This window comes from Pseudorca crassidens, chromosome 6 (assembly GCF_039906515.1).
Source record: "Pseudorca crassidens isolate mPseCra1 chromosome 6, mPseCra1.hap1, whole genome shotgun sequence".
NCBI classification, from domain to species: domain Eukaryota; kingdom Metazoa; phylum Chordata; class Mammalia; order Artiodactyla; family Delphinidae; genus Pseudorca; species Pseudorca crassidens.
In genome coordinates this window covers 32,297,588-32,323,848 of record NC_090301.1, presented here as the reverse complement: position 1 = coordinate 32,323,848, position 26,261 = coordinate 32,297,588, and the positions used below count along the sequence as shown (strand labels likewise).

Sequence of the window (26,261 nt, the reverse complement as noted above, 5' to 3'; positions counted from 1 at the left end):
AGATCATACAGGCAGTTACCAAGTGAATAACTACTTGCTCTTTCTACCATGTCACAGTCCCTTTTGTCCTTAAGGATTATAGCATACATACACTTTGGGGATAACAGTAAATAAAAACTGCTTATCAAAAACAAAAGACTTTCAGTAATATAAAAGCATTTTTACAACTTCTCTGAAGGAAAGAAAAGGGTGATTAACAGTACAGCAGTCCTTGAAACCTCGATGGTCACTAGAGGACCATTCTTTTACATGACAGATGTTTGTCGAGACTGTCCAGGCTTGGGCTTGAGTGCCGGGGATACAGAGCTCCTGCTCTCATGGAGCTTACATTTAACGAGAGACAAGAAAGAAACAGGTATGAGATAAGTCAGTTAGTGGTCAGTTCTATGAAAAAAAATAAAATAAAGCAGGTTAAAGGAGTAAAGAGTGAAAAAAATGCATTATTATTTCAGGAGGTCAGGGAAAGCCTTTCAAATGGTACCCAGAGACTTAAGGGCATCAGATCAGCAATGTGTCTTTTGCCCACTGCTCCCATTTATGGCAAAATAGTCCTGTGCTGGCACTAATGCTGCTCTTAGAAGAAATAGGTTGGCATTGTTTTTGCAGAGGCTCCTGGCTCAGAACTGTATAATGGGGTAGTTATTTCATTAACAGTGATATAATGACAACTGGATTGGGGATGGAAACAAACAAACAAAGCATTCTTTTTGCATTCTTGGCCTAAGCAGTGTTACTGTGTTCATTTTACTGTGTTCTAACTACCCAGTGTTACAAAGTCCTAGTTTGGAAAAGTGCAGGTCAGAGGTGAGTCAGTAACTGGGACACCATGCTTTTGGGTAAGGGGAACCAGACTGCCACACAGGTGGTATGAAAGAGGTATAAACTCAACTTAGCTTCAAAACAGCCACATGCTCTGGTAGAGGGCACTGACATCGAGAGGTCCCTGTGGCTCTGGTTATCTAGGAGTTTCTGCCACCTCGTCCTTGACTCCATCCCCCACTCCACCCTAAACGTTTAGGTTCTATGCTACTGAGTCACCTTCCTGATCAAATGTCTTGTTGTATAAAAGCAGGGCAGTATATAGAGGTAGCTAGAGTCAGATGTTGGCCACATACACCAGTAATGCCAGCACTTGGATCTGAGTAGTGATGGCTCTGACGCTGCAGTGAGTATCAACATCTCTTGGGCAAAGGGAGATGAGAAGTTACTGCCTGCATTTTTTCCAAACTTGCAAACACCTTACTCTCCCTGTTATAGGAACTCTGTTCTGTTCACTGCCATATCTCAAGGGTTGTAAACAGTGTCTGGCACATAATAGGTATTCAGTAAATATTTGTTGAATGAAGTTATTCTCTTCAATAGATTCTCACTGCATTTAGCGGGGGGCGGGGGGGGGGGAACTCCTCAGTGTGCCTTGAATGATCTGATTCCTGTCTACCTCTCCAAACCTAAATCAAGATACTCATATCTTCATTCAACTACTCAACTACTGTGGCTCCAGCAACATAGTGTTTCTTCAGCTTCTCAAACATGCCAAGCTTTTTTCTCCCTGGACCTCTCTACTTGGAACATTTCCCTTCACCCTCAAGCTGGCTTCTTTTCATCCTTCAAGCTTTACATTAAATATCACCCCTTATAAGGGCCTTTGCTGATGTTACCATCTAAAGGAAATGTAGCCCTAATCCTCCCCCCAGTATTCTCTATTACTTACCTTGTTTCCTTCATAGCACTTAACATGATTTAGAGTTTGTTTACATGCTTGCTTGTAAACGTTTTTTATCTATATTCCTAAATAGACTGTGAGCTGCTGAGGGCAGGGACGATGTCCACTTCATACAAAATTATTGTATATCCCAGCACCTAACGCAGTACACGATTAAACAAATATTTGTTGAATAAATAGGCAATGGAAATGGTAGTATGTTATACTTCATCTGAGAGCAGTATACAAAATGCACTGGAGGAGGGACAGGCAAAAATAGAGACAAGAGTCGTGGCTCTAATAAAAAATACGAGGCTGCTTTAGGGTGGTGGCAATGGGAATGAAATGGATGGGTGAACTCAACCAATCCTACAGATTATGACAAGCTTATTAGAGCTCTGAGATAATAAGTGACAAGAAAGGCACCAGATGGCTCAAACCTGGGTAAGTGGGAGAGTGGCAGCATTGTGTACAGAAACAGAGGTGTCAAAAGAAGAAAACAGATATAAATTGTGAGGCCCCAGGGAGAGTGTGGTTAAGGAAGCTGAAGACCTGCAGAACTGGAGGTGCTGGTCATCTTCCAGGAAATGTCTGACAGCGACCTCTCAGGAAGAGAGACCTGATCTATTAACAGAGACCCTAGTTGAAGCTATGAGAGTGGATTCCAGAGAGAGAGTGAACAGAGAAGGAAGAGCTAAGAAACAGGGAAGAATTTTGCTCTTTGCTCTGGTTATAACGTACACGGCTACCATATGCTTAAGATTTCTAAATTTCCCTCATCTTTAAGCTGCTTCTACCCTATTCCTAGATCTCCTTTAGGGAGAGAAACTCAAGCAAAAGAAAGGGTTTTATTGCTGATTCTTTTTTTTTTTTTTTTTAACATCTTATTGGAGTATAATTGTTTTACAATGGTATGTTAGTTTCAGCTTCACAACAAAATGAATCAGTTATATATATACATATGTTCCCATATCTCTTCCCGCTTGCGTCTCCCTCCCTCCCACCCTCCCTATCCCACCCCTCCAGGCGGTCACAAAGCACCGAGCTGATCTCCCTGTGCTATGCGGCTGCTTCCCACTAGCTATCTACCTTACGTTTGGTAGTGTATATATGTCCATGCCTCTCTCTCGCTTTGTCACAGCTTCCCCTTCCCCTTCCCCATATCCTCAAGTCCATTCTCTAGTAGGTCTGTGTCTTTATTCCTGTTTCACCCCTAGGTTTTTCATGACATTTTTTTTTCTTAAATTCCATATATATGTGTTAGCATACGGTATTTGTCTCTCTCTTTCTGACTTACTTCACTCTGTATGACAGACTCTAGGTCTATCCACCTCATTACAAATAGCTCAATTTCGTTTCTTTTTATGGCTGAGTAATATTCCATTGTATATATGTGCCACATCTTCTTTATCCATTCATCCAATGATGGACACTTCGGTTGTTTCCATCTCTGGGCTATTGTAAATAGAGCTGCAATGAACATTTTGGTACATGACTCTTTTTGAATTATGGTTTTCTCAGGGTATATGCCCAGTAGTGGGATTGCTGGGTCATATGGTAGTTCTATTTGTAGTTTTTTAAGGAAACTCCATACTGTTCTCCACAGTGGCTGTATCAAGTTACATTCCCACCAACAGTGTAAGAGGGTTCCCTTTTCTCCACACCCTCTCCAGCATTTATTGTTTCTAGATTTTTTGATGATGGCCATTCTGACTGGTGTGAGATGATATCTCATTGTAGTTTTGATTTTCATTTCTCTAATGATTAGTGATGTTGAGCATTCTTTCATGTGTTTGTTGGCACTCTGTATATCTTCTTTGGAGAAATGTCTATTTAGGTCTTCTGCCCATTTTTGGATTGGGTTGTTTTTTTGTTATTAAGCTGCATGAGGTGCTTATAAATTTTGGAGATTAATCCTTTGTCAGTTGCTTCATTTGCAAATATTTTCTCCCATTCTGAGGGTTTTCTTTTGGTCTTGTTTATGGTTTCCTTTGCTGCGCAAAAGCTTTTAAGTTTCATTAGGTCCCATTTGTTTACTTTTGTTTTTATTTCCATTTCTCTAGGAGGTGGGTCAAAAAGGACCTTGCTGTGATTTATGTCATAGAGTGTCCTGCCTATGTTTTCCTCTAAGAGTTTGATAGTTTCTGGCCTTACATTTAGGTCTTTAATCCATTTTGAGCTTATTTTTGTGTATGGTGTTAGGGAGTGATCTAATCTCATACTTTTACATGTAGCTGTCCAGTTTTCCCAGCACCACTTATTGAAGAGGCTGTCCTTTCTCCACTGTACATTCCTGCCTCCTTTGTCAAAGATAAGGTGACCATATGTGCGTGGGTTTATCTCTGGGCTTTCTATCCTGTTCCATTGATCTATATTTCTGTTTTTGTGCCAGTACCATACTGTCTTGATTACTGTAGCTTTGTAGTACAGTCTGAAGTCAGGAAGCCTGATTCCTCCAGCTCCGTTTTTCATTCTCAAGATTGCTTTGGCTATTTGGGGCCTTTTTGTTTCCATACAAATTGTGAAATTTTTTGTTCTAGTTCTGTGAAAAATGCCAGTGGTAGTTTGATAGGGATTGCATTGAATCTGTAGATTGCTTTGGGTAGTAGAGTCATTTTCACAATGTTGATTCTTCCAATCCAAGAACGTGGTATATCTCTCCATCTATTTGTATCATCTTTAATTTCTTTCATCAGTGTCTTATAATTTTCTGCATACAGGTCTTTTGTCTCCTTAGGTAGGTTTATTCCTAGATATTTTATTCTTTTTGTTCCAATGGTAAATGGGAGTGTTTTCTTGATTTCACTTTCAGATTTTTCATCATTAGTGTATAGGAATGCCAGAGATTTCTGTGCATTAATTTTGTATCCTGCTACTTTACCAAATTCATTGATTAGCTCTAGTAGTTTTCTGGTAGCATCTTTAGGATTCTCTATGTATAGTATCATGTCATCTGCAAACAGTGACAGCTTTACTTCTTCTTTTCTGATTTGGATTCCTTTTATTTCCTTTTCTTCTCTGATTGCTGTGGCTAAAACTTCCAAAACTATGTTGAATAAGAGTGGTGAGAGTGGGCAACCTTGTCTTGTTCCTGATCTTAGTGGAAATGCTTTCAGTTTTTCACCATTGAGGACGATGTTGGTTGTGGGTTTGTCATATATGGCCTTTATTATGTTGAGGAAAGTTCCCTCTATGCCTACTTTCTGCAGGGTTTTTATCATAAATGGGTGTTGAATTTTGTCAAAAGCTTTCTCTGCATCTATTGAAATGATCATATGGTTTTTCTCCTTCAGTTTGTTAATATGGTGTATCACCTTGATTGATTTGCGTATATTGAAGAATCCTTGCATTCCTGGAATAAACCCCACTTGATCATGGTGTATGATCCGTTTAATGTGCTGTTGGATTCTGTTTGCTAGTATTTTGTTGAGGATTTTTGCAACTATGTTCATCAGTGATATTGGCCTGTAGTTTTCTTTTTTTGTGACGTCCTTGTCTGGTTTTGGTATCAGGGTGATGGTGGCCTCGTAGAATGACTTGGGGAGTGTTCCTCCCTCTGCTATATTTTGGAAGTTTGAGAAGGATAGGTGATAGCTCTTCTCTAAATGTTTGATAGAATTTGCCTGTGAAGCCATCTGGTCCTGGGCTTTTGCTTGTTGGAAGATTTTTAATCACAGTTTCAATTTCAGTGCTTGTGACTGGTCTGTTCATATTTTCTATTTCTTCCTGATTCAGTCTTGGCTAGTTGTGCCTTTCTAAGAATTTGTCCATTTTTTCCAGGTTGTCCATTTTATTGGCATAGAGTTGCTTGTAGTAATCTCTCATGATCTTTTGTATTTCTGCAGTGTCAGTTGTTACTTCTCCTTTTTCATTTCTAATTCTATTGATTTGAGTCTTCTCCCTTTTTTTCTTGATGAGTCTGGCTAATGGTTTATCAATTTTGTTTATCCTTTCAAAGAACCAGCTTTTAGTTTTATTGATCTTTGCTATCGTTTCCTTCATTTCTTTTTCATTTATTTCTGATCTGATTTTTATGATTTCTTTCCTTCTGCTAACTTTGGGGTTTTTTTGTTCTTCTTTCTCTAATTGCTTTAGGTGCAAGGTTAGGTTGTTTATTCGAGATGTTTCCTGTTTCTTAAGGTAGGATTGTATTGCTATAAACTTCCCTCTGAGAACTGCTTTTGCTGCATTCCATAGATTTTGGGTCGTCGTGTCTTCATTGTCATTTGTTTCTAGATATTTTTTGATTTCCTCTTTGATTTCTTCAGTGATCACTTCGTTATTAAGTAGTGTATTGTTTAGCCTTCATGTGTTTGTATTTTTTACAGATCTTTTCCTGTAATTGATATCTAGTCTCATAGCGTTGTGGTCGGAAAAGATACTTGATACAATTTCAATTTTCTTAAATTTACCAAGGCTTGATTTGTGACCCAAGATATGATCTATCCTGGAGAATGTTCCATGAGCACTTGACAAAAATGTGTATTCTGTTGTTTTTGGATGGAATGTCCTATAAATATCAATTAAGTCCATCTCGTTTAATGTATCATTTAAAGCTTGTGTTTCCTTATTTATTTTCATTTTGGATGATCTGTCCATTGGTGAAAGTGAGGTGTTAAAGTCCCCTACTATGAATGTGTTACTGTCAATTTCCCCTTTTATGGCTGTATTTGCCTTATGTATTGAGGTGCTCCTATGTTGGGTGCATAAATATTTACAATTGTTATATCTTCTTCTTGGATCGATCCCTTGATCATTATGTAGTGTCCTTCTTTGTCTCTTCTAATAGTCTTTGTTTTAAAGTCTATTTTGTCTGATATGAGAATTGCTACTCCAGCTTTTTTTGGTTTCCATTTGCATGAAATACCTTTTTCCATCCCCTTACTTTCAGTCTGTATGTGTCTCTATGTCTGAAGTGGGTCTCTTGTAGACAGCAAATATATGCATCTTGTTTTTGTATCCATTCAGCCAATCTGTGTCTTTTGGTGCGAGCATTTAGTCCATTTACATTTAAGGTAATTATCGATGTGTGTGTTCCCATTCCCATTTTCTTAATTGTTTTGGGTTCGTTATTGTAGGTCTTTTCCTTTTTTGTGTTTCTTGCCTAGAGAAGTTCCTTTAGCAGTTGTTGTAGAGCTGGTTTGGTGGTGCTGAACTCTCTCAGCTTTTGCTTGTCTGTAAAGGTTTTAATTTCTCCATCAAATCTGAATGAGATCCTTGCTGGGTAGAGTAATCTTGGTTGCAGGTTTTTCTCCTTCAACACTTTCAATATGTCCTGCCACTCCCTTCTGGCTTGCAGAGTTTCTGCTGAAAGATCAGCTGTTAACCTTATGGGGATTCCCTTGTGTGTTATTTGTTGTTTTTCCCTTGCTGCTTTTAATATGTTTTCTTTGTATTTAATTTTTGACAGTTTGATTAATATGTGTCTTGGAGTATTTCTCCTTGGATTTATCCTGTATGGGACTCTCTGTGCTTCCTGGACTTGGTTAACTATTTCCTTTCCCATATTAGGGAAGTTTTCAACTATAATCTCTTCAAATATTTTCTCAGTCCCTTTCTCTCTTCTTCTTCTGGAACCCCTATAATTCGAATGTTGGTGCGTTTAATGTTGTCCCAGAGGTCTCTGAGACTGTCCTCAGTTCTTTTCATTCTTTTTTCTTTATTCTGCTCTGCAGTAGTTATTTCCACTATTTTATCTTCCAGGTCACTTATCCGTTCTTCTGCCTCAGTTATTCTGCTATTGATCCCATCTAGAGTATTTTTCATTTCATTTATTGTGTTGTTCATCATTGTTTGTTTCATCTTTAGGTCTTCTAGGTCCTTGTTAACTGATTCTTGCATTTTGTCTATTCTATTTCCAATATTTTGGATCATCTTTACTATCATTATTCTGAATTCTTTTTCAGGTCGACTGCCTATTTCCTCTTCATTTGTTAGGTCTGGTGGGTTTTTATCTTGCTCCTTCATCTGCTGTGTTTTTCTGTCTTTTCATTTTGCTTATCTTACTGTGTTTGGGGTCTCCTTTTTGCAGGCTGAAGGTTCGTAGTTCCTGTTGTTTTTGTGTCTGTCCCCAGTGGCTAAGGTTGGTTCAGTGGGTTGTGTAGGCTTCCTGGTGGAGGGGACTAGTGCCTGTGTTCTGGTGGATGAGGCTGGATCTTGTCTTTCTGGTGGGCAGGTCCCCGTCTGGTGGTGTGTTTTGGGGTGTCTGTAGACTTATTATGATTTTGGGCAGCCTCTCCGCTAATGGGTGGGGTTGTGTTCCTGTCTTGCTAGTTGTTTGGCATAGGATGTCCAGCACTGTAGCTTGCTGGTCGTTGAGTGAAGCTGGGTGCTGGCGTTGAGATGGAGATCTCTGGGAGATTTTCGCCGTTTGATATTATGTGCAGCTGGGAGGCCTCTTGTGGACCAGTGTCCTGAAGTTGGCTCTCCCACCTCAGAGGCACAGCACTAACTCCTGGCTGCAGCACCAAGGGTCTTTCATCCACACCGCTCCTTAATTTGGGATGATTCGTTGTCTATTCATGTAGTCCACAGATGCAGGGTACATCAAGTTGATTGTGGAGCTTTAATCCGCTGCTTCTGAGGCTGCTGGGAGAGATTTCCCTGTCTCTTCTTTGTTCTCACAGCTCCCAGGGGCTCAGCTTTGGATTTGGCCCCGCCTGTGCGTGTAGGTTGCCAGAGGGCGTCTGTTCTTTGCTCAGACAGGACGGGGTTAAAGGAGCCGCTGATTCGGAGGCTCTGGCTCACTCAGGCCAGGGGCGGGGGGGGGGGGGGGGGGTCACGGAGTGCGGGGCGGGCCTGCGGCGGCAGAGGCCACCGTGACGTTGCTAGCCTGAGGCGCGCCGTGTGTTCTCCCGGGTGAGTTGTCCCTGGATCCCGGGACCCTGGCAGTGGCGGGCTGCACAGGCTCCCCGTAAGGGGGTGTGGATAGTGACCTGTGTTCACACACAGGCTTCTTGGTGGCGGCAGCAGCGACCTTAGCGTCTCATGTCTGTCTCTGGGCTCTGCACTTTTAGCCGCGGCTCACGCCCGTTTCTGGAGCTCTCTTAAGCAGCGTTCTTAATCCCCTCTCCTCGTGCACCAGGAAACAAAGAGGGAAGAAAAAGTCTCTTGCCTCTTCGGCAGGTCCAGACTTTTCCCCGGACTCTCTCCCGGCTAGCCGCGGTGCACTAACGCCCTGCAGGCTATGTTCACGCCGCCAAGCTCAGTCCTCTCCCGGCGCTCCGACAGAAGCCGGAGCCTCAGCTCCCAGCCCCGCCCGCCCCATCGGGCGAGCAGACAAGCCTCTCGGCTGGTGAGTGCCGGTCGGCCCCGATCCTCTGCGCTGGAATCTCTCTGCTTTGCCCTCCGCACCCCTGTTGCTGTGCTCTCTTCCGCGGCTCCGAAGCTCCCCCACTCCGCCACCCGCAGTCTCCGCCCGCGAAGGGGCTTCCTAGTGTGTGGACACTTTTTCTCCTTCACAGCTCCTTCCCGCTGGTGCAGGTCCCGTCCCTATCCTTTTGTCTCTGTTTATTCTTTTTTCTTTTGCCCTAACCAGGTACGTGGGGGGGTTCCTTGCCTTTTGGGAGGTCTGAGGTCTTCTGCCAGCGTTCAGTAGGTGCTCCGTAGGAGTTGTTCCACGCGTAGATGTATTTCTGGTGTATCTGTGGGGAGGAAGGTGATCTCCGAGTCTTACTCTTCTGCCATCTTCCCGGAAGTCCTATTGCTGATTCTTGAGTCTTCTCTTTGAGCTGTTACTCATGGAGATTTTAATTTTAGCTTTACCATCTTCTTTCACAAGTTTATAAAGTTAAGAAGAAATAATTTTTTAAAGTCCGGGAAGATCCCACATGCCGCGGAGCGGCTGGGCCCGTGAGCCATGGCCGCTGAGCCTGCGCGTCCGGAGCCTGTGCCCCGCAACGGGAGAGGCCACAACAGTGAGAGGCCCGCGTACCGCAAAAAAAAAAAAAAAGAAAGAAACCCTCTGATACGATAATGAAAACTTAAGAGACATAAACCATAATTACTTTGTATATTCTTCAGAAACTATCTATAACCAAGTCTGACATGCTTGAATTTAACATTATTTAAATAAAATAACAAAATAAAAACATGACTTGTGAGGAGGTAGAAAGCTGTTCAGCTTCCCTATTCTGTTCTTCCTGAGTTAATGATGACAGTGGCTAAGTGATTTTAAATTGTTGTAAAATGCAAGCCCAATGAAAATCCAGCTGGACTGATTCAAACCATTCTGAGGGCAGAGAACTGAGAAATTTAAATTGCAGCCTTCTCTTCCAATTTGATTAAACTAATGTAAAGTAAGATTCTGTTTATATAAATAAATGTTTAATTAAATGAGGCATTGATAATATAAACAAAAATTAAAAAACAAAGTTTGCTAAAGTACCTCACAGCATGGATGACCATTAGAAGTAAGTTAAAATTAAACAATCATTTCAGACTTCAAAATTAAATACAATGTTAAATTAGAAAAAGTGCCAACACACTTGGGCAGGCTGCCAGGTATTTACGAAAGTTAAAAACTAGTGAAAAATTACTGAAAATATTTTCTACTCTCAGTATTTTCTGATAGTTATTAAGATCAGTAAATAATTACCTTCAGTAAGAGAAAAAAATACCTCTATTAAGAACAAAGGTGCAAAAATAAGAAAGCACAACCTGAGAAATCTGAGAGCACAGTCAAAAACAGAAATTACATTCTACCTATAAGGCAATAAATATTTACATGCAGGTGGAAGAAGAAGTATCACCTTGGTCAGCAAATGAGAAGGTTTTCCTGCAATGTTTCTCAGAAGAAGGGAGGTTTCCCTGTCCAGATACGAGTGCTTGTGCAGGAAAAGAGAGAGAAAAACAAACAAACAAAAAAGGCAATAGAAGTCAGTGGAGGTTTTATGTGTTTAAAATATAACGTTGACAAAGCAAGAATGATTCTCTACCATTAATTTCATATTTTACCTAAACTCAATGAAATATGACCAAATTTAAAAAAAGAAAAAGAAAAGGAGGGGGAGGGAAAGATACCACCATTGCCAGCAGGCATGCCCTAGCCCACTCCTGCTGACCCCTCAGCTCTGGGAAAATGGATCACACCCTGCAAAGATCACAGAGCAATTTGTCTTTTAGGGCTGTGCTTCTGATTGCTGTGCACACAGCACAAATAAACAGGTGTCAAAGACGAATGACTATCCCTATTCCTTCCTCAGTTTTAAAACTTTTGCAAGTATTTCTGACCAAATCAATGATAGCCACACCAAGAGGAAAAATGTCCATAAATATTTTGCCTAATGTTATCACGTGTTTTCAGTAAAATTTTATTAATTCACTCATTATATCAGTATTAACAGTACTGTGTTGCCCAAGTAAAGGACTTGTATAGCAAATGAATGATATAAACAAAATATTATGAAGTGTTTTCCCTTAAGTTGGTTAAATGAATTCAATTAGTATATTTTCATAAAAATGATTTGTGAATAACATAGTCCCTAACTGTCCTCTTCCCCCTTAAAACCTTTTTAGTAAGGTTGTAAACATTGTAAGTTATGCTTTTGCAACTGTATTTATTAAACTCATATAGTATAAATTGCTGCTGTTTTGATATATGTGTAATTCAGACTTGCTTATCCCTAAATAATTCTAAGTTAGTATTTATTTTTTAATGTTATGTAGTTACTAACCACCATTTAAAACAATGCATGGCACAGCTGAGTAGAGTTATAGAAAGTATTCTATAATATTATATTTTATAAATCTAAGTATATATCAAGTTATTCTTGAGGAACAAATTTTTTGGAGAGAAATACTAGAACAGCACCTACTCTCATAAAGTTCATTGTCACAGATAACAAGATACACAACTTCAAAATTAAAACACTGTTACAGAAAATAATATTAACTTAATCTTTGCTCATATCTGCACTATGTTGTGTTGGGTTTGCTATATTGTATGTCACTGCCTGTATTTTTTTTTTAGCTTTTAGTTCAAGATGAACCTTACAAGCATACCTGCCCCTTTCACCTACTCCTGGGGGGGAAAAAAACAAAAAACAAAACAAAAAAAAAAACCCTAAGGGCTTCCCTGGTGGTGCAGTGGTTGGGAGTCTGCCTGCCGATGCAGGGGACACGGGTTCGTGCCCCGGTCCGGGAAGATCCCACATGCCGCGGAGTGGCTGGGCCCGTGAGCCATGGCCACTGAGCCTGCACGTCCGGAGCCTGTGCTCCGCAACGGGAGAGGCCACAACAGTGAGAGGCCCGTGTACAGCAAAAACAAAAAAAAACAAAACAAACAAGAAAAAAAACACTAAAAAAAAAAAAAAATCCTAAGATTTAAAACAAAAACTGGACGTTTTCATCAATATTAGCACTAAAAGGTCAAACAATAATAAGAACGGAGAAAATTATCTCTAGGTCCTCATTTACCTAGATGGTATAATCCCCTGAAGGTAAAGATTAGTTGGCTCACCTATAAAAACGCCAGGTTAAGCAGAAGTTTCTGAAAATTGAATTTAATTTGAGGTTAGCAATCAGCTAAGACCAGGAAGAAAACTGAGGACAATTAAAAAGAGCAACTATAACTTTCATTGCTCTTATTCTCATTCATTTTTTGTTATTCATATATAATGGGAAAAACGTATTCTTACGTAATTATGTAGAACATATAGAAAATAATTTCTTGAAAACCTAGTCCTATCTGTCTTACTCATAAAAGTTACTTTCTCAGATAAAGATCCCCCAAATGAGTAGAATATCTATATTCAGATAATTATTTTTCAAATTAAAAAAAAATTCTGCTTGAGGCCATCAAAACAAACTATTCTTTGGTAAATATAATTCTAGACATTAAATTCAAGTTTAAACTTAAAAAAAAAGATCTTACAAAATTTAGTCAGTCTTCAAACTCAAATCACCTCAAGACTTCAAATCACTAAAAAAATCTATATCTGATCAGTAAGAAACAATATTATCTAACTGTATTTGTTTAAAGACCCAGAAGTAGAAGTTACTGATTTTAAAATACTGAAAGGTTTAAATACCTTAAAATAAAAAGAGGATAATCATTAATGGTTGGTGACCCCCCAAAACACCACATCTAAAAAAATGAGACTACAAGCAGTAGCTGAACAAGATCATAACCCCTTTGTGTTTGGAACAGTCACTCAGCCATGCACTGCTTCACCACTGGCCAGGGCTCCACGTTCCCTCTAAGCCACAAGTATTTGTAGCAGAAAAAAATGAAAATCTAGAAACCACAAGCAGCTAACACCTTCCTTCAATAAATGCCTTATCTTCCTTCCCCTACTGGCGCCCGTCACACAGTGCTCTAGAATTGCTCAGGAGGGAGGTGCTGGTGGCCGAGAACTGGTTACTGGAGAAAGATGCGAGAGGGATGAGGAGAGTGGAGTGCAGGTGGAGGACTGAGAAAAGGGAAAGACACAGTGTTCTGGGCACACTGTTAAGTCAGCCTCAGTCTTGGTACACGTGGCTCGTAACAAAAATGCACATAGCTTCATTTAAATAGGGCCTTCTTATATTTTCTTTCATTTACCACTAACAACACAAAGTCAATAGCCTATTTTTAATCCATTTCACTGGTGTATCAGCCCATTTTCTCTCTCTCGTCTATTTCCCTCCTTTTTTCATTTATTCACTATTTATTCAGCGTTGAACCTGGAACCATGCCAGGCACTGGAGATGCAAAGGCACTCCCTGCTCTCACAGAGTTTAGAGTCTAATAGGGAGATAACTGACAACTGTAATACAGTATGTTAAGTGGTATAGGAGCAAGTAAGAGGTAGAGGCAGTGTCTAAACCCAAATTAGGGGCTCAGCAAAGTATTTCTGAAAAGGCCTAGAGTCCTGGAGGATGAGTAGGAGGCAGCTGTGGGTGGGGTGGAGGGTAGAGACAGAGCAAAGGGAGATATCAGTGGTTCTCAACTTGGGTGGTGCTTCCCTCAAGGAGGCATTTCAGAAAAAGCTGGGGATATTTTGGGCTGTCACAATGAGGAGGAGGGGGGCATTACTGGTATTTATGAGGAGGGAAGTCAGAAATGCTAGATGCCCTGCAAGCACGGAACAATGTCATATAATAACAAGTCCCACATCACACATGAATTTTTAATGTCCTTATTATAGATGGGAATTCCTGTTGATAACAATCTGAGTTTAGAACTCAGTAACTCCATTTTACACATAAGAACAAAGTATTTCTATATAATTTTGATATTCAGTGACTCTTCCAGGAATGCTATTTACCATGTAAAATAAATTGAGGGAAGCCTGCACTTAATTCCCGTTCAACATTTACCAAGAATTATTCATTATGTTGGAAAATCATCTCACCAATGGAAACCCAGCTTGAAGTAAGATTTGCCAATATGAGAACTGGTAGTATCAGTGTGCACTCTGTCACATGCAAATAAATGACAGGAGAGAGCTGATATTCCTTTTAACAGAATTAAGAACCAGATACTGTTAAATTAATGAAAAGACATGAAAGGCAGGAATTTCACTGAGTTTCATTAACACAGATTATTTTAAAATATTTCAATTACTCTATCTTTCAGAATTATTTAAAATATAGCACAATGAGAAATCTGTACTGTAAAAAGTCAAATATAAAAATCATTTTATCACTACCTCATCCCACACTACAAGGCAGGGAATAATTTTGTCACTACAATTATAAATAAGCATCATCTTATTTGCAAGAATTTTGTACTTCACCATTTTCTTTTCTTTGGCAATCTATAAATTGTGTCAGCACATTATCCCTACTTCATTTAAGGTTATTTCCCTTTTTAAAATTACCATATACAGGAACGTTTTGTCTGCTATTATGTGCCATAACATGTTTTAATTCTGGGTCCACCCATATTTCTGCTTTGTTTTTACTAGAAAAATGACTTCTGATCTCACTTTTCTTAAATCCAAAGTTATTAATTATAAATAAGTATAGGATTTGACTATTTCATTGTGTCTTTTAGTACAGTTTTTAAATGGCCAATAATTTAAAACCTGAAAGATATATTATAATATTATAAATTATTTTTGGCTATTTCTCCTTCATACTAGGTGTTAGGGCATTAAATTCACTAAAAAAACAAAAACAAAAACAGGTATGTAGGTAAGTTATATTATCTATGAATTTCATTTGGGATAGTAAAAGTATTGCTATAAATTATCTGTTATAAAATAGGGGTACTGGGACTGAAAGGACTGAGAACTGCTGCCCGGGCGGAAGAGACAAGTAGATGACAATGCAAATATTACAGTACGAGGGGCTGATGCTAAAGAATGTAGGGGAGGGGCCAAAGGTAAGCTTGGAGAAGTGTTTTTCACTAAGCAGGATATAACCCATTAGTGGGTTGTGGAATCAATTCACTGGGTTACTACCAGTATTTTTAAAGGACAGGAAGGAAGGGAGGGAGGGAGGAAGGGAAGGAGGGGAGAAGGGAAGGTCAGAGGGAATCTGATTCAACTGCGTGCGGGTCAGGGACTTTTTTTTTTTTTTTTAATGCTTCATAGATGACTCTGAAGCAGCACTGTCTAATGGAAATATAATATGAACTACAAATGTAATTTAAAGTTTTCTAATAACCACTTTTTTAAAAAAGTAAAAAGAAAATGATGAAATAAACTAATATTAGCATCTTTTATTTTACATTCTTTTTTTCATACTAAGTCTTCAAAATCCAGTATGTGTTTTTATCTTTATAGCACATCTCAATTTGGATTAACATTTGAAGTGCTTAATAGCCTCTTGTGGCTAGTGGCTACCGTATGGAACAGCGCAGCTCTGAAGCATCCAGGTGTGTCAACCACTGACCAGAGGATACATTTTTGAAGAAATTAGGTTTTCTGTTAAGCATCAGTGCAGAAGAGTCATTACACTTGATATCCCCCTTCTGAAGAACAGCCAAATTTAGCAATATCTTGAGAAATTTACAGAAGCCCTTAGCTTAATAAAAAAGGTTCTGATATAAAATTTCTCTATACCAGATATACAACCACCAACATACTCTTACCATGAGTTTTAACATTCAATAATACTGTATCATACAGTTGCTCATTTGTTTCTGCTTATTTATTAAGCTTTGTTTGTGTTCAAAAAATTGAGATATATGACAAGGTTTCACCATCAGGAGTTGTAGAGAATGCATTCCTCTTTGCTAATAAAATTTGAGTAGTCCCAATGGACATGTTTACAGAACTTACAGGTGTCAGCTCAGCCTGTTCTTCTGTGAAGTCAATATGACGCTTGGCCTGCTTGCTGGGACATCTCAGAGAAATAGCATGCTGTGAAAATGCAGGAAGGAAGAAAATGATAGGTAAAGGAGGTGGAAAAGGGCAGTTCTCATTATCATGCAGGAAGAGAAAAAGATCACTGAAATGAATCATTGAAACAAAATAGTAATGAAAAGTTGCATGCACCTCATTATACTGTGCAAAAATAGAAAAGGTAAGAAGCAGATGATCCTAACCCTTGATAATTTAAGGATAACCTCACTCTCCTTCTGGACAGTAGAGCTCTATCGGAGAACTACACAGAAAGAGTGTGTCCAGTACCAATTCATACTGAACCCCAACTGGGCCTTAACTGTTCTTTAGCAGTACTCTTAATCTTTTCTCCTCTCTCTAAGTCATTCCCTCTAAGCTTGTTCTTAGAGGGAACAAGTAGTTTCCAAGTTCTTCAACTTCCTGGTTTCATCCTTCAACCTCTCCCTATGACCTCACTTCCTTCCATTTCTAAGAAAATCGCATCTATCATGAGGATCTTCATCCCTAAAATGTATCCTACAACTACACCCATATTCTCATCCTTCTCTCCACTTCTATATGAGTAAATACCCTTTTTTCCCCTCCAAAGCTAACCATGTCCTAGATCCCACTCATTCCCCTTCTAATATCTCAGTCTCTGATACTCAACTGGTCTAGCTTACTGGGGCTGAGAAGGACAGAAAAACATTCAATTCTTCTGGGTACCCTCCTCTTGTTAAACTATTATTTTTTACTTTCATTATTTTTTACTTTTGAATTCAGCTACGGTGTACCTCTTGCACTTATCCCTTAATTCCCTGCAATCTAGCATCCACCTTTCTTCTCCAAAGTCTTCATCCTTTGAGTTGTAATGCATTCTGTTATTCATTCTCAAAGTCATCAATGACCTTTTAACCAAGGTTTCTGTCTTTCCTATCATAGTACTTTACTCACTGTACTAAAATTGCTTCTTTGGTTGTCTGTATTGACACCCCTTTCCTCAGACAATAAATTATAATCTCCTAAGGACATTGTGTATTATGTTCATAGTTTTATCCCTTACAGCCCGTCACAGTGTCTAGGTGCTCCAATATTTATGGAATGTATGAATAACTATTACTTCTTGGCCTTCATGCCACTTGCTTGGCCAGATCAAGACTGTTTTTGCTTTCCCCTCTATACATTTTCTCAGTCAACATATCCTATAGCGCTGTGTCAATCACTGCATCAATGGGAGGCCTATCAAATCTATAATGCCATTATCCTGATTTTTAGGAAATAAAGACTTAAGTATTAAGGGCTAAAAAGGCATGATAAATGCAACCAACTCTCAAATGGTTCAGGAAAAAAATGTATATACATAAAAAATAAAGTGTGGCAAAAGGTTAAAAATTAGTGAACATGAGTAAAGAGTTTCATGAGTTCTTTGTACTATTCTTTCAAATTTTTGTAAATTTGACATTATTTCAAAATAAAAAGTTTAAAAAATATATATTCTCTCTAGGCTCAATCTCACACAAGCTCCCGTCATATTTCTAAACACTTACTGGTTAGTTAAAAAAAATCACAATCCAAGGTGTTCAACAAGAGATGGCTGCCTATATGCCATGTTAAACAGTATGATGGAACCATTATATTATTAAAATTCAACATATCCTTACCAAAAATGAATATACATATGGGAAGTAACAAAGACAATAGAAAACAGTACATATGCAAACAAAGATTAAATGTTGTTATCTTAATAAAGATGAAAAGGGATTATGCAATGATAGAAATCATTTCTTTAACGTTAAATAGGTTCCATTTCCATAAAATATTTAAATACTACAAAAAATACTACTACTATTTAAATACTTTTTTTTGGTAGTATTTTTATCTTTTCTTCATCACTACTTTCATAAATCTAAAAGCTGTGCTCAAAACACATACAAGAAGTGAATGTGAAGGTCAATTCTGCACACAAACTTTGCTCCATACCTTCTCAGTTTCAAAATCTTTCATTTGTTATAAAGCTATCACGTTCTCTATCAATCTCTCAAAAACTCTCCACAAATCTCTGCAAAGCAAGTTATGGATCACTGCTTTCTTGAACTGAATCTGTAACGTGTTAAAAGTACCATTTACGAGCCAGAATCTTGTGGGGGGAGGATGTATAGAGAAGCACTGATCTGAACACAGGAGCCCACCCATAATCAAGAAATGACCTTCTACCAAAACCATGGTTACAAAATAAAACACTTCGTTTTGGTAGCGTACACCTTAGATAACAACTGGAGGAAAGTGGAGGTTTGTGAACACACATTAATGCTTCAATAAAACGTTCATCATCTCTTACTGATATGTGTATATGCTCTTCGCAAATATTAAAAATAAATATAGCATGATGGTTAAGAATCCAGACCCTGCGGCCAGAGGGCCTGTTTCAAGCCCCAGCTCAGTCGTTTCCTGGCAATGCGACTCTGGGCTTATTATTTAACCTGTTTCCTCATGTGTAAAATGGTGTAATGACAGCATTTATCTCCAAAAGTTGCTATAAACATTAATGAGTAATAATTACATTACTATTATATCAAAAGTGGGAAACCACCAGCCATCATCTGAATTTTATTTAAGCCTCAATTCATTTAGATTAGAGCTAGCTTATAGCTGTTAAATTTTAACAATATATTCGGGAATATACTAAAACACCACAAGATGGGGATGTTGCTGCATAAATCTCTTTGCCTTTTTTCTACTGCCCATGTAGTTCTGTCTCTAGGTCTGGATCTGAGAAGCACTGGCCAGTCTAGCCTTGTCTTGATCCTCCTTCAATTCTGTAATGAAACAGCAAGGTATTGCTGACTGTCTGGGTTCAAACCCTTGGGAAAGTTATTTAGTCACTCTGCCTTAGTTCCTTTCATTGTAAAATAGAGGTAATGGTACCTATTCCACAAGGCACTGTACAGATTCAGTGTGTTAGGCATGTAAAGCACAATGCCCAACACAGAATAAGCACTCAATATAGTAGCTGATATTATTTTCTCTTTTCCTCCCTCTTCCGTTTATTCCTCTCCTAGATATGTAACTGGCCATTATATAGCCAGTATAAGGTCCTTTACCAGCTCTCCCAACACAAAGCAAAACAGAAAACAAAAACAAAACAGACCTAAAACCAAATAAAGATGCGTTTTCACTTCCTCAAGGAAACACTGCATATATTTCTAAGAAACCCACCCAATAAGGATCAGGGCATATATGCCAGTGTTGACTGGGTGGTGTGTCTGAAAAGTGTCTATGAGTGATGACCAGGCTTTTCCCCTGGCTTTCACCAATCTTCAGTTCTTCTTTCATCTGATACCTATTCCTTTTATTAATCTCACTAGGCCAGTGAAATCTAGAATTGAACACCAAGTTGGTACACGTGAATAAATTTCAGTGAGATGTAGCAACATAGCCACTAGAATTTTACGCGAAATGTAGCTGTAATAATTAATAACCCCAATCTTTTAGATATGTAGGCCTCTTAAAGTTTCAGAAAGCCCTGTGCTCCCACCTGGTTAATACTTCAGAGCAAAAGGCTGTTTTCTAAGAATAATTTGGGACTTCAATGCCAATGCTACCTGATAGTACAACACAATTGCTGTTTTCTTTCCAATACCTCAAAATTTCTGCACACATTAATTCCTGAAATAGTTCGGGGAAGTAAAAGAAGTAAAGGAATTGCCCTGAAGCTATGATATGCTGTGTTGCATATCACAAGTTATAATGGTGTATCCATGAAATATTTCATTTAAAAAACCCTATGTACATAAGGAAAAAATATATAACACTGAAAAGTTTTAGTAGCTCAGATATTTAGGGAATTTTTCCTATCAAAATATTTATAATACGATCATCAAATATTCTTAAAGATTCAGCAAAACTTTTTGAATCTACCATAAACTTCAGTAAAAGCTTCTAAAAGTATTTTCACTTTAAAAACACATTTATGTGTATAAAATGCCAAATTCAGAGGAATCATTCCCTTAAATCCCACCAGAAAATAAATATACAGGTATATTTTAGCACTAACCTTTTATCAGTAGACCCTACTTTATATAAAATTTATAACATGAAATTACTATTTAAATTTGAAAACTGCTGTCTTATTAAAAATTGTTTTATCAGTTAATGTGAATAAAAGTACCAGCAAGTCAGCTGCAACATTTATTTCACATTGCTTTAGATATAAACAGCCCTAATTTACTTCAACTACAATGAATTCTAATTTTAAAAACTTAGCAAATGAACATTACTGATGGATTTTATAAGAATACTAACTAAAATTATTCTGTAATTCATTTTTACGTTTATCCATGGAAAATATTTTTATGCTTAAAGCATTCTTTAACATTCAGGGAATAATCATTTTTGATAATCAGCTTCACTTTATTTTTAAGATACTGATAAAAGTTGGGAGGCAAATGTAGTTTTGGAATTCAAATATAGACTTCCCAGTTATTTGACCTACTTAATCTCTTCTTTGGAATAATGCCCGGGATAGCGGGAAGCTTAAATGAAATAAACATGTGTGAAGTGCCTGGAAGCACAGTATTTCAACAAAAGTCAAGAAAGAGAAAGGAGGGGAAAAAGACATACTCTCCCTGATGTGAAATTATACTGTGCCTATCCCTGCTGGCTTCAGAGAGCAAGGAGGCAGAAAGATAAGCCACAGAATTATTTATTTTTGAATGGGCAGTTTGAATACCCACATCCCCAAGACGAAATAGTACCAATCTCAAATTGATTTTTCCAACTGGTATTTGTATCACCAAACTTCAGTGCAAGTAACTATTCTGTCCTAGGTTTCTTAAAACAGGTACAATTACTTCCTCTAAAGAACTTAGTGGGGTCTAAAAAAAAAGTTTCACTATCAGAATTTTCACATATTACTTCACTCATGGCACTCCGCCCACTATCTTGAAAGAAAATAATTGCTGATAATTTTAGAGTGCAAGACTTCTAGACAAAGATGGATTGAACATGTGCATATATTTAAATGCTCATTCAAATATCTGACTGCTTCTTACGAGCCAAATAATGTTCTAGGTGCTAAAGACACATCAGGAATCAAAGAAATTTTTCAAAAATTTCCTCTCCTCCTGGACCTCACATTCAAGTGGGAGAAGACAGATGAGCAAAATAAAAGAAGTAAAGGACTTCCCTGGTGGCACAGTAGTTAAGAATCCACCTGCCAATGCAGGGGGCACGTGTTCAAGCCCTGGTCTGGGAAGATCGCACATGCCGCGGAACAACTAAGCCCATGCGCCACAACTACTGAGCCTGTGCTCTAGAACCCGCGAGCCACAACTACTGAGCCTGCATGCCACAACTACCGAAGTCCGTGGCCCTAGAGCACGTGCTCCACAACGAGAAGACACTGCAATGAGAAGCCTGCGCACCGCAATGAAGAGTAGCCCCTGCTCGCCGCAACTAGAGAAAGCCTGCATGCAGCAATGAAGACCCACCGCAGCCAAACATACATACATACACACATAAATAAATAAATTTATTTTTTAAAAAAGTAAAATATATAGTATTTTAAATGGTGATAAAATAAAGAGAAATATAAAGCAGAAAAGGGAGATAAAAAGTATCACAGGGCAGAGGAAGAGGAGTTCAATTTTAAAATAGGGTGATCACAGAAGGCCTCACTGGGAAAGTGACTTTTGAGCAAATCCCTAAAGGTAGTAAAGGGGTACTATCACAGGGAAGGGCATCCAGGCAGGGGGACAAACGAAAAGGCTCTGAGGCAAGCTCTGACTTCTGGCAACGAACAACTGGGAGGCAGTATGGCTGACAGAGTAAGGGAGGGAGGAAAGAAAGGAATACAGGAGCAGGCAACAGGAAAGCAGATCTGGTAAGGCCCTGCAGGCCACTGTAGGGATTTTGGTCTTATACTGAGTAAGATACAAAGCCTTTGGGTTTGAAAGGAGGAGGGGCAAGATCTGACTTACCTTTAATAGGACCATTCTGGCTGACATGTGGATAACAGACTGTTAAGGGAACAGTGAACACAGAAGACTCATTGGGAGACTACTGCAAAAATCTATATCAAGACAGGGTTGGCTTGGTGGCAGTGAAGGTGGTGAGAAGTGATCAAATTCTGGATATAATCTGAAGTTAAGGCAACAGAACTGGCTGCTGGATTGGAAGCAGGGTGGGGAAAAAAAAAAGAGAAGGAGATAAAGACTCCAAGGGTTTTGCTTGATGAACTGGAAGGACAGAATAGCCATTAACTGAGATGGAGAAGACTGCAGGAGGAATAAGTCTGGGAGAAAAAAATCAGGGCTTCAGTTTTAGAGCAGTTAAATCTGAGTTACCTATTAGATAACCAAATGGAGATACTGATTAGAAATAGGATGCATGAGCCTGGAGTTCAGGGGAGAGGCACTGGCTAAAGAAACCTGTATTCCCTTGAATCTAAGGTGATTTAGTGCTGGTATTTCTTGATCTTTATCAGAAACTGTCAACAGACAGCTTCACACAACACAGTGTAATTGCCATCTTGCTGACAGTGAGTGATCGATGCCACCTGCTTTAGAACATGGCTCCTCAATCTTGGCACTATTTTGGGTCAGATACTTGTTTGCTGTGGAGGCTGTCCTGTGCATTGCAGGATTTTAGCAGCACCCCTGGCCCCTACCCACCAGATGCCAGGAGCACCCTTCTATCACTGACAGCCAAAAACGCCCTCTGGGGGACAAAATAGCTCCCAGTTGAGAACCATTGTTTTTAGAGGAACTAAGATGTAGGGGGGGGAAATGTGCCTTAAATAAATGATAGGGTATTAAAATTTGGGAGTTGTCAGTGTGTAAGATCACAAAAGGAGTAGATACAGATAGAAAGGTAGTCTGAGGACTGCACCTTGGGGCACTCCAAGGTCAAGAGACAGTAGACATGAAAAGGAGACTGTGAATGGCCAATGAGGTAGTTCCAATCCCTCCCCAAATCTCACTAAAACATAGATAAAGGGTTTGGTTGTTGCTGCTGTTTTAAAGACAAACTCATAAGAAGACATGACAAAAATTTGGAAGCCAGAAAGCATATGGCTGAGTGGTAAAAAAAAACACTCAGCAGGCCCAAGGAAAGCTGAATGCTAAGCCAGCACTGGAGAAAAGCAGAGGAGCACCCCAGTTTACATTCTGTAGCCTCAAATGACTCCAGAATCAGCAGAAGTGAATGAAGGTGGGACTAAAAGCAGGACTGGTTGAAAGCATATTTAAGAAAGCAGTTAATTCCCAGATTTCCTCCTTTCCTGCCACCAGCAGCAGTCTCAGGTTCAGACCGATATTCATTCATAGGACCCCAAAGACCACAGCTTGGCACCAGGTTCATTTAGTTCTGCAGAAAGACAAAGACAAAGACAGCATGCTAGCATGAGGCACGCTATCTTCAGAAGGGGTTTATACAGCCCACCAGGGGCCTTTTTTGGACCCTGTAAGAGAAAGAGATCATGTGAATAAGTACAGAAATCACCCTGGCTTAGGGAAACTCCATGCTTCACAGGAACCAGGAGCATATTTTAACAGCCAATGAGTGTAGGTTCCAGGGCCCCTGGAGGGATATGTTCATGCTCACCTACAAGAGTCACACATTGCACAACAGGAGTCAAGTTCAGTGTCTTTTCACAGGCTTCTATAGTTCACTCACAGTCTTCCTGATCCATATGCACTCACCAATCAGCATCAATTTACAATAAACAATATTACCTGGATACGTTATATATTCATTAATCAAGTTTCTAGTAAAGAATGCCAGGAGAAGGAAAATCCAAGGTCATTTCCCATGAAAAAAAGGGCTCAGACCTGCTATTATTAACCCTTTCTACTTACACAGTGATTCTCAAATGGGGGCGATTTTGCCTCACAGGGAACAGACAGCAATGTCTGGAGACATTTCTAGTTGTCACAACTGGAGGGATGTATGTAGTACTGGCACCTAGTGGGTAGATGCCAGGGATGCTGCTAAACATCCTACAATGCACAGGATAGCTCCCACAACAAAGAATTATGTAGCCCAGATGTCGATAGCCTTGACTTGAAAGGATTAAATGGAAGGTTGTGTTAAGGACCACTCCACATCCCATGCCTTCTTTCCCAAATGAGTGCTAAAGCATTGGCAGCCAAGCATATGCCCTCCATGCAGGGGATTGGAAGAATCTTCTCTGGAGAAGCTTACCCACCTGAGAGAAAAGACCTAAGAATGATACTAGAATAAAGACTACAAAAGACAAAGAAGAACTTTAAGAAGATAAAATTAACAGAACACCAATTTTGTTCAAACCAAGTAAGAGATTTAATCAACTGGGAGAAAGTTTGGAGTAGAAATAGTGATAAACATACAAAAAGCTATTTTGAAATCTAAAGACAATTCTTAATTCCAGGAAAAGCAAAAGGTAATGTCCCCAAAAGGAAATGTAACAGAAGTATATACAGTTTAGCAGTAAATTGCATGTATACAGTCATGATAATATAAACACTGAATAGTTACCCAACCAAAATATATTCGAAGGATGGGGGAACGGGAGGGGAGAAAAGAGGGGAACTGTCTAAGGAGAACTATATCCTAATTTCCAAAGTGAGAAGACAGTAGGTAATACATACAACTGAAAAAAAATCAAGAAATAGCGATATACTTATAGATTTAATGATAGGTAAATACACTAAGAATCAGCTGAAAGAGTAGAAAGCACTTACCTCTGCGAGCAGAATACAGGGTGCATGAGCGTGTGTGTGCACGTGTAGCAAAGTTTTTTTGGTAACAAGTCTCTTTAGAACTATATGACTGTTTTTTAAATTAATTTATTTATTATTTTTTAAAATTTTTGGCTGCATTGCGTCTTCGTTGCTGCGTGCGGGCTTTAACTAGTTGAGGCGAGGGGGGCTACTCTTCGTTGCGGTGCACAGGTTTCTCATTGCGGTGGCTTCTCTTGTTGCGGAGCACACCGCAGGCTTCAGTAGTTGTGGCTCACGGGCTCTAGAGCGCAGGCTCAGTAGTTGTGGCACACAGGCTTAGTTGCTCCGCGGCATGTGGGATCTTCCCAGACCAGGGATTGAACCCTGTCCCCTGCATTGGCAGGTGGATTCTTAACCGCTGTGCCAACAGGGAAGTCCCTAGAACTATATGACTCTTTAAGTCCATGCATGCAAAACTAATTAAAGTATTTTTTAAAAAATTGTATTTGAGTCTGGTGGTAATTTGATACACTGGTTTGGGATCTAGCAAGCCTCTCTTAGTTTTCTTGGTTTGCATTAGAACAGACTAGATCCAAAAAAAAGTACATTGAAACAAGTTCCAGATTTGTTAAGCCACTTTTCTACCCACCTGGGCAAGGCAAAAGAACAGGCTGGACAGAGAAGACTTTTAACTCCTTTCCCTGCTTTTTGCTGGCTTACTCACCAAACCTTATACTAAAGTCTTATATTAAATATTATACCATTGAACACTGGTATCCTTGCCCATGGATACCACTAGATACTGTGTGAAGTGTTTGCTAGAAGACTTCACTTTTTACTTTGTTTGCTCTTCAATTGTTACTTATAATGAGTGTACTTTACAGAGTGAACTTTATAATGAGTGTATTTTACAGATGGAAACACACACATACACACCAAGATTCTTAATTAGTTCATAACCTGTCCTCATGCATTTTGACCCAACTCAAAATAATCTGATTGGAAAGAAGGAATATCAACACACAAAACACAGAATAACCAAACAAGCTCATCCCTAATAAAATATTGCTCATTTCCCAACAGGTAAGCCTAAAAGATATAAGTGATGCATGCTAAGTAGCTGGTGCTAAATATAACGCCCAGGTATCACAAGGTAGAAATAAGTTTTCAAGTTCTCTATAGAATATATACCGCTTAGAAAAGTTTCATTTTAAATAAATGAAAGTTTACTCTTTGATGTAATTTGCTAACTTTCTTTACAAGCAATAAAACTTAAATTTATCTCCAAACTACCATGATTCATGCTTCTTTTGTGCTCCACAGTGCCTAGAACAAAGTGCTAGTGGATACCAAGAGTTACTGATGGATGGAAATTAACCTAATGAATTAAATCAATGGTGGGAAGATCAATAATATTGAGTAACACGTGTAAATTTTGAATTTCTCTGCAATTCCTTAAACAACGTTTTATAAGATTTTACCTTAGTATTGATTAATATAAATTATTTTACCCTGTATTAGAGAGCACTATATATATAAACTGAATGGAAGGCTGGCTTTATTCTGCCCCATAGGTTTTCTTCTTTCTTGCTGCTGCCTTATAACAAA

General features: G+C 38.9%; 1 protein-coding gene across 7 annotated transcripts in view; it reads right to left on the bottom strand.

Moving 5' to 3' along the window:
* RAPH1 (Ras association (RalGDS/AF-6) and pleckstrin homology domains 1) overlaps positions 1 to 26,261 on the bottom strand; it is a 98,007-nt gene that overhangs the window by 31,378 nt on the left and 40,368 nt on the right. For 4 of the 7 annotated variants that reach the window (XM_067740885.1, XM_067740886.1, XM_067740884.1 and 1 more), the window contains exons 5-6: positions 15,913 to 15,993; positions 10,453 to 10,527 (exon numbers count right to left, since the gene is read on the bottom strand). The exons of 1 other annotated variant lie outside the window; for it this stretch is intronic. In XM_067740885.1, the coding sequence (XP_067596986.1) occupies positions 10,453 to 10,527; positions 15,913 to 15,993 (156 nt within the window). The remainder of the gene's footprint in view (positions 1 to 10,452; positions 10,528 to 15,912; positions 15,994 to 26,261) is intronic. 2 more of the 7 variants (XM_067740887.1, XM_067740888.1) reach the window with 2 other exon arrangements.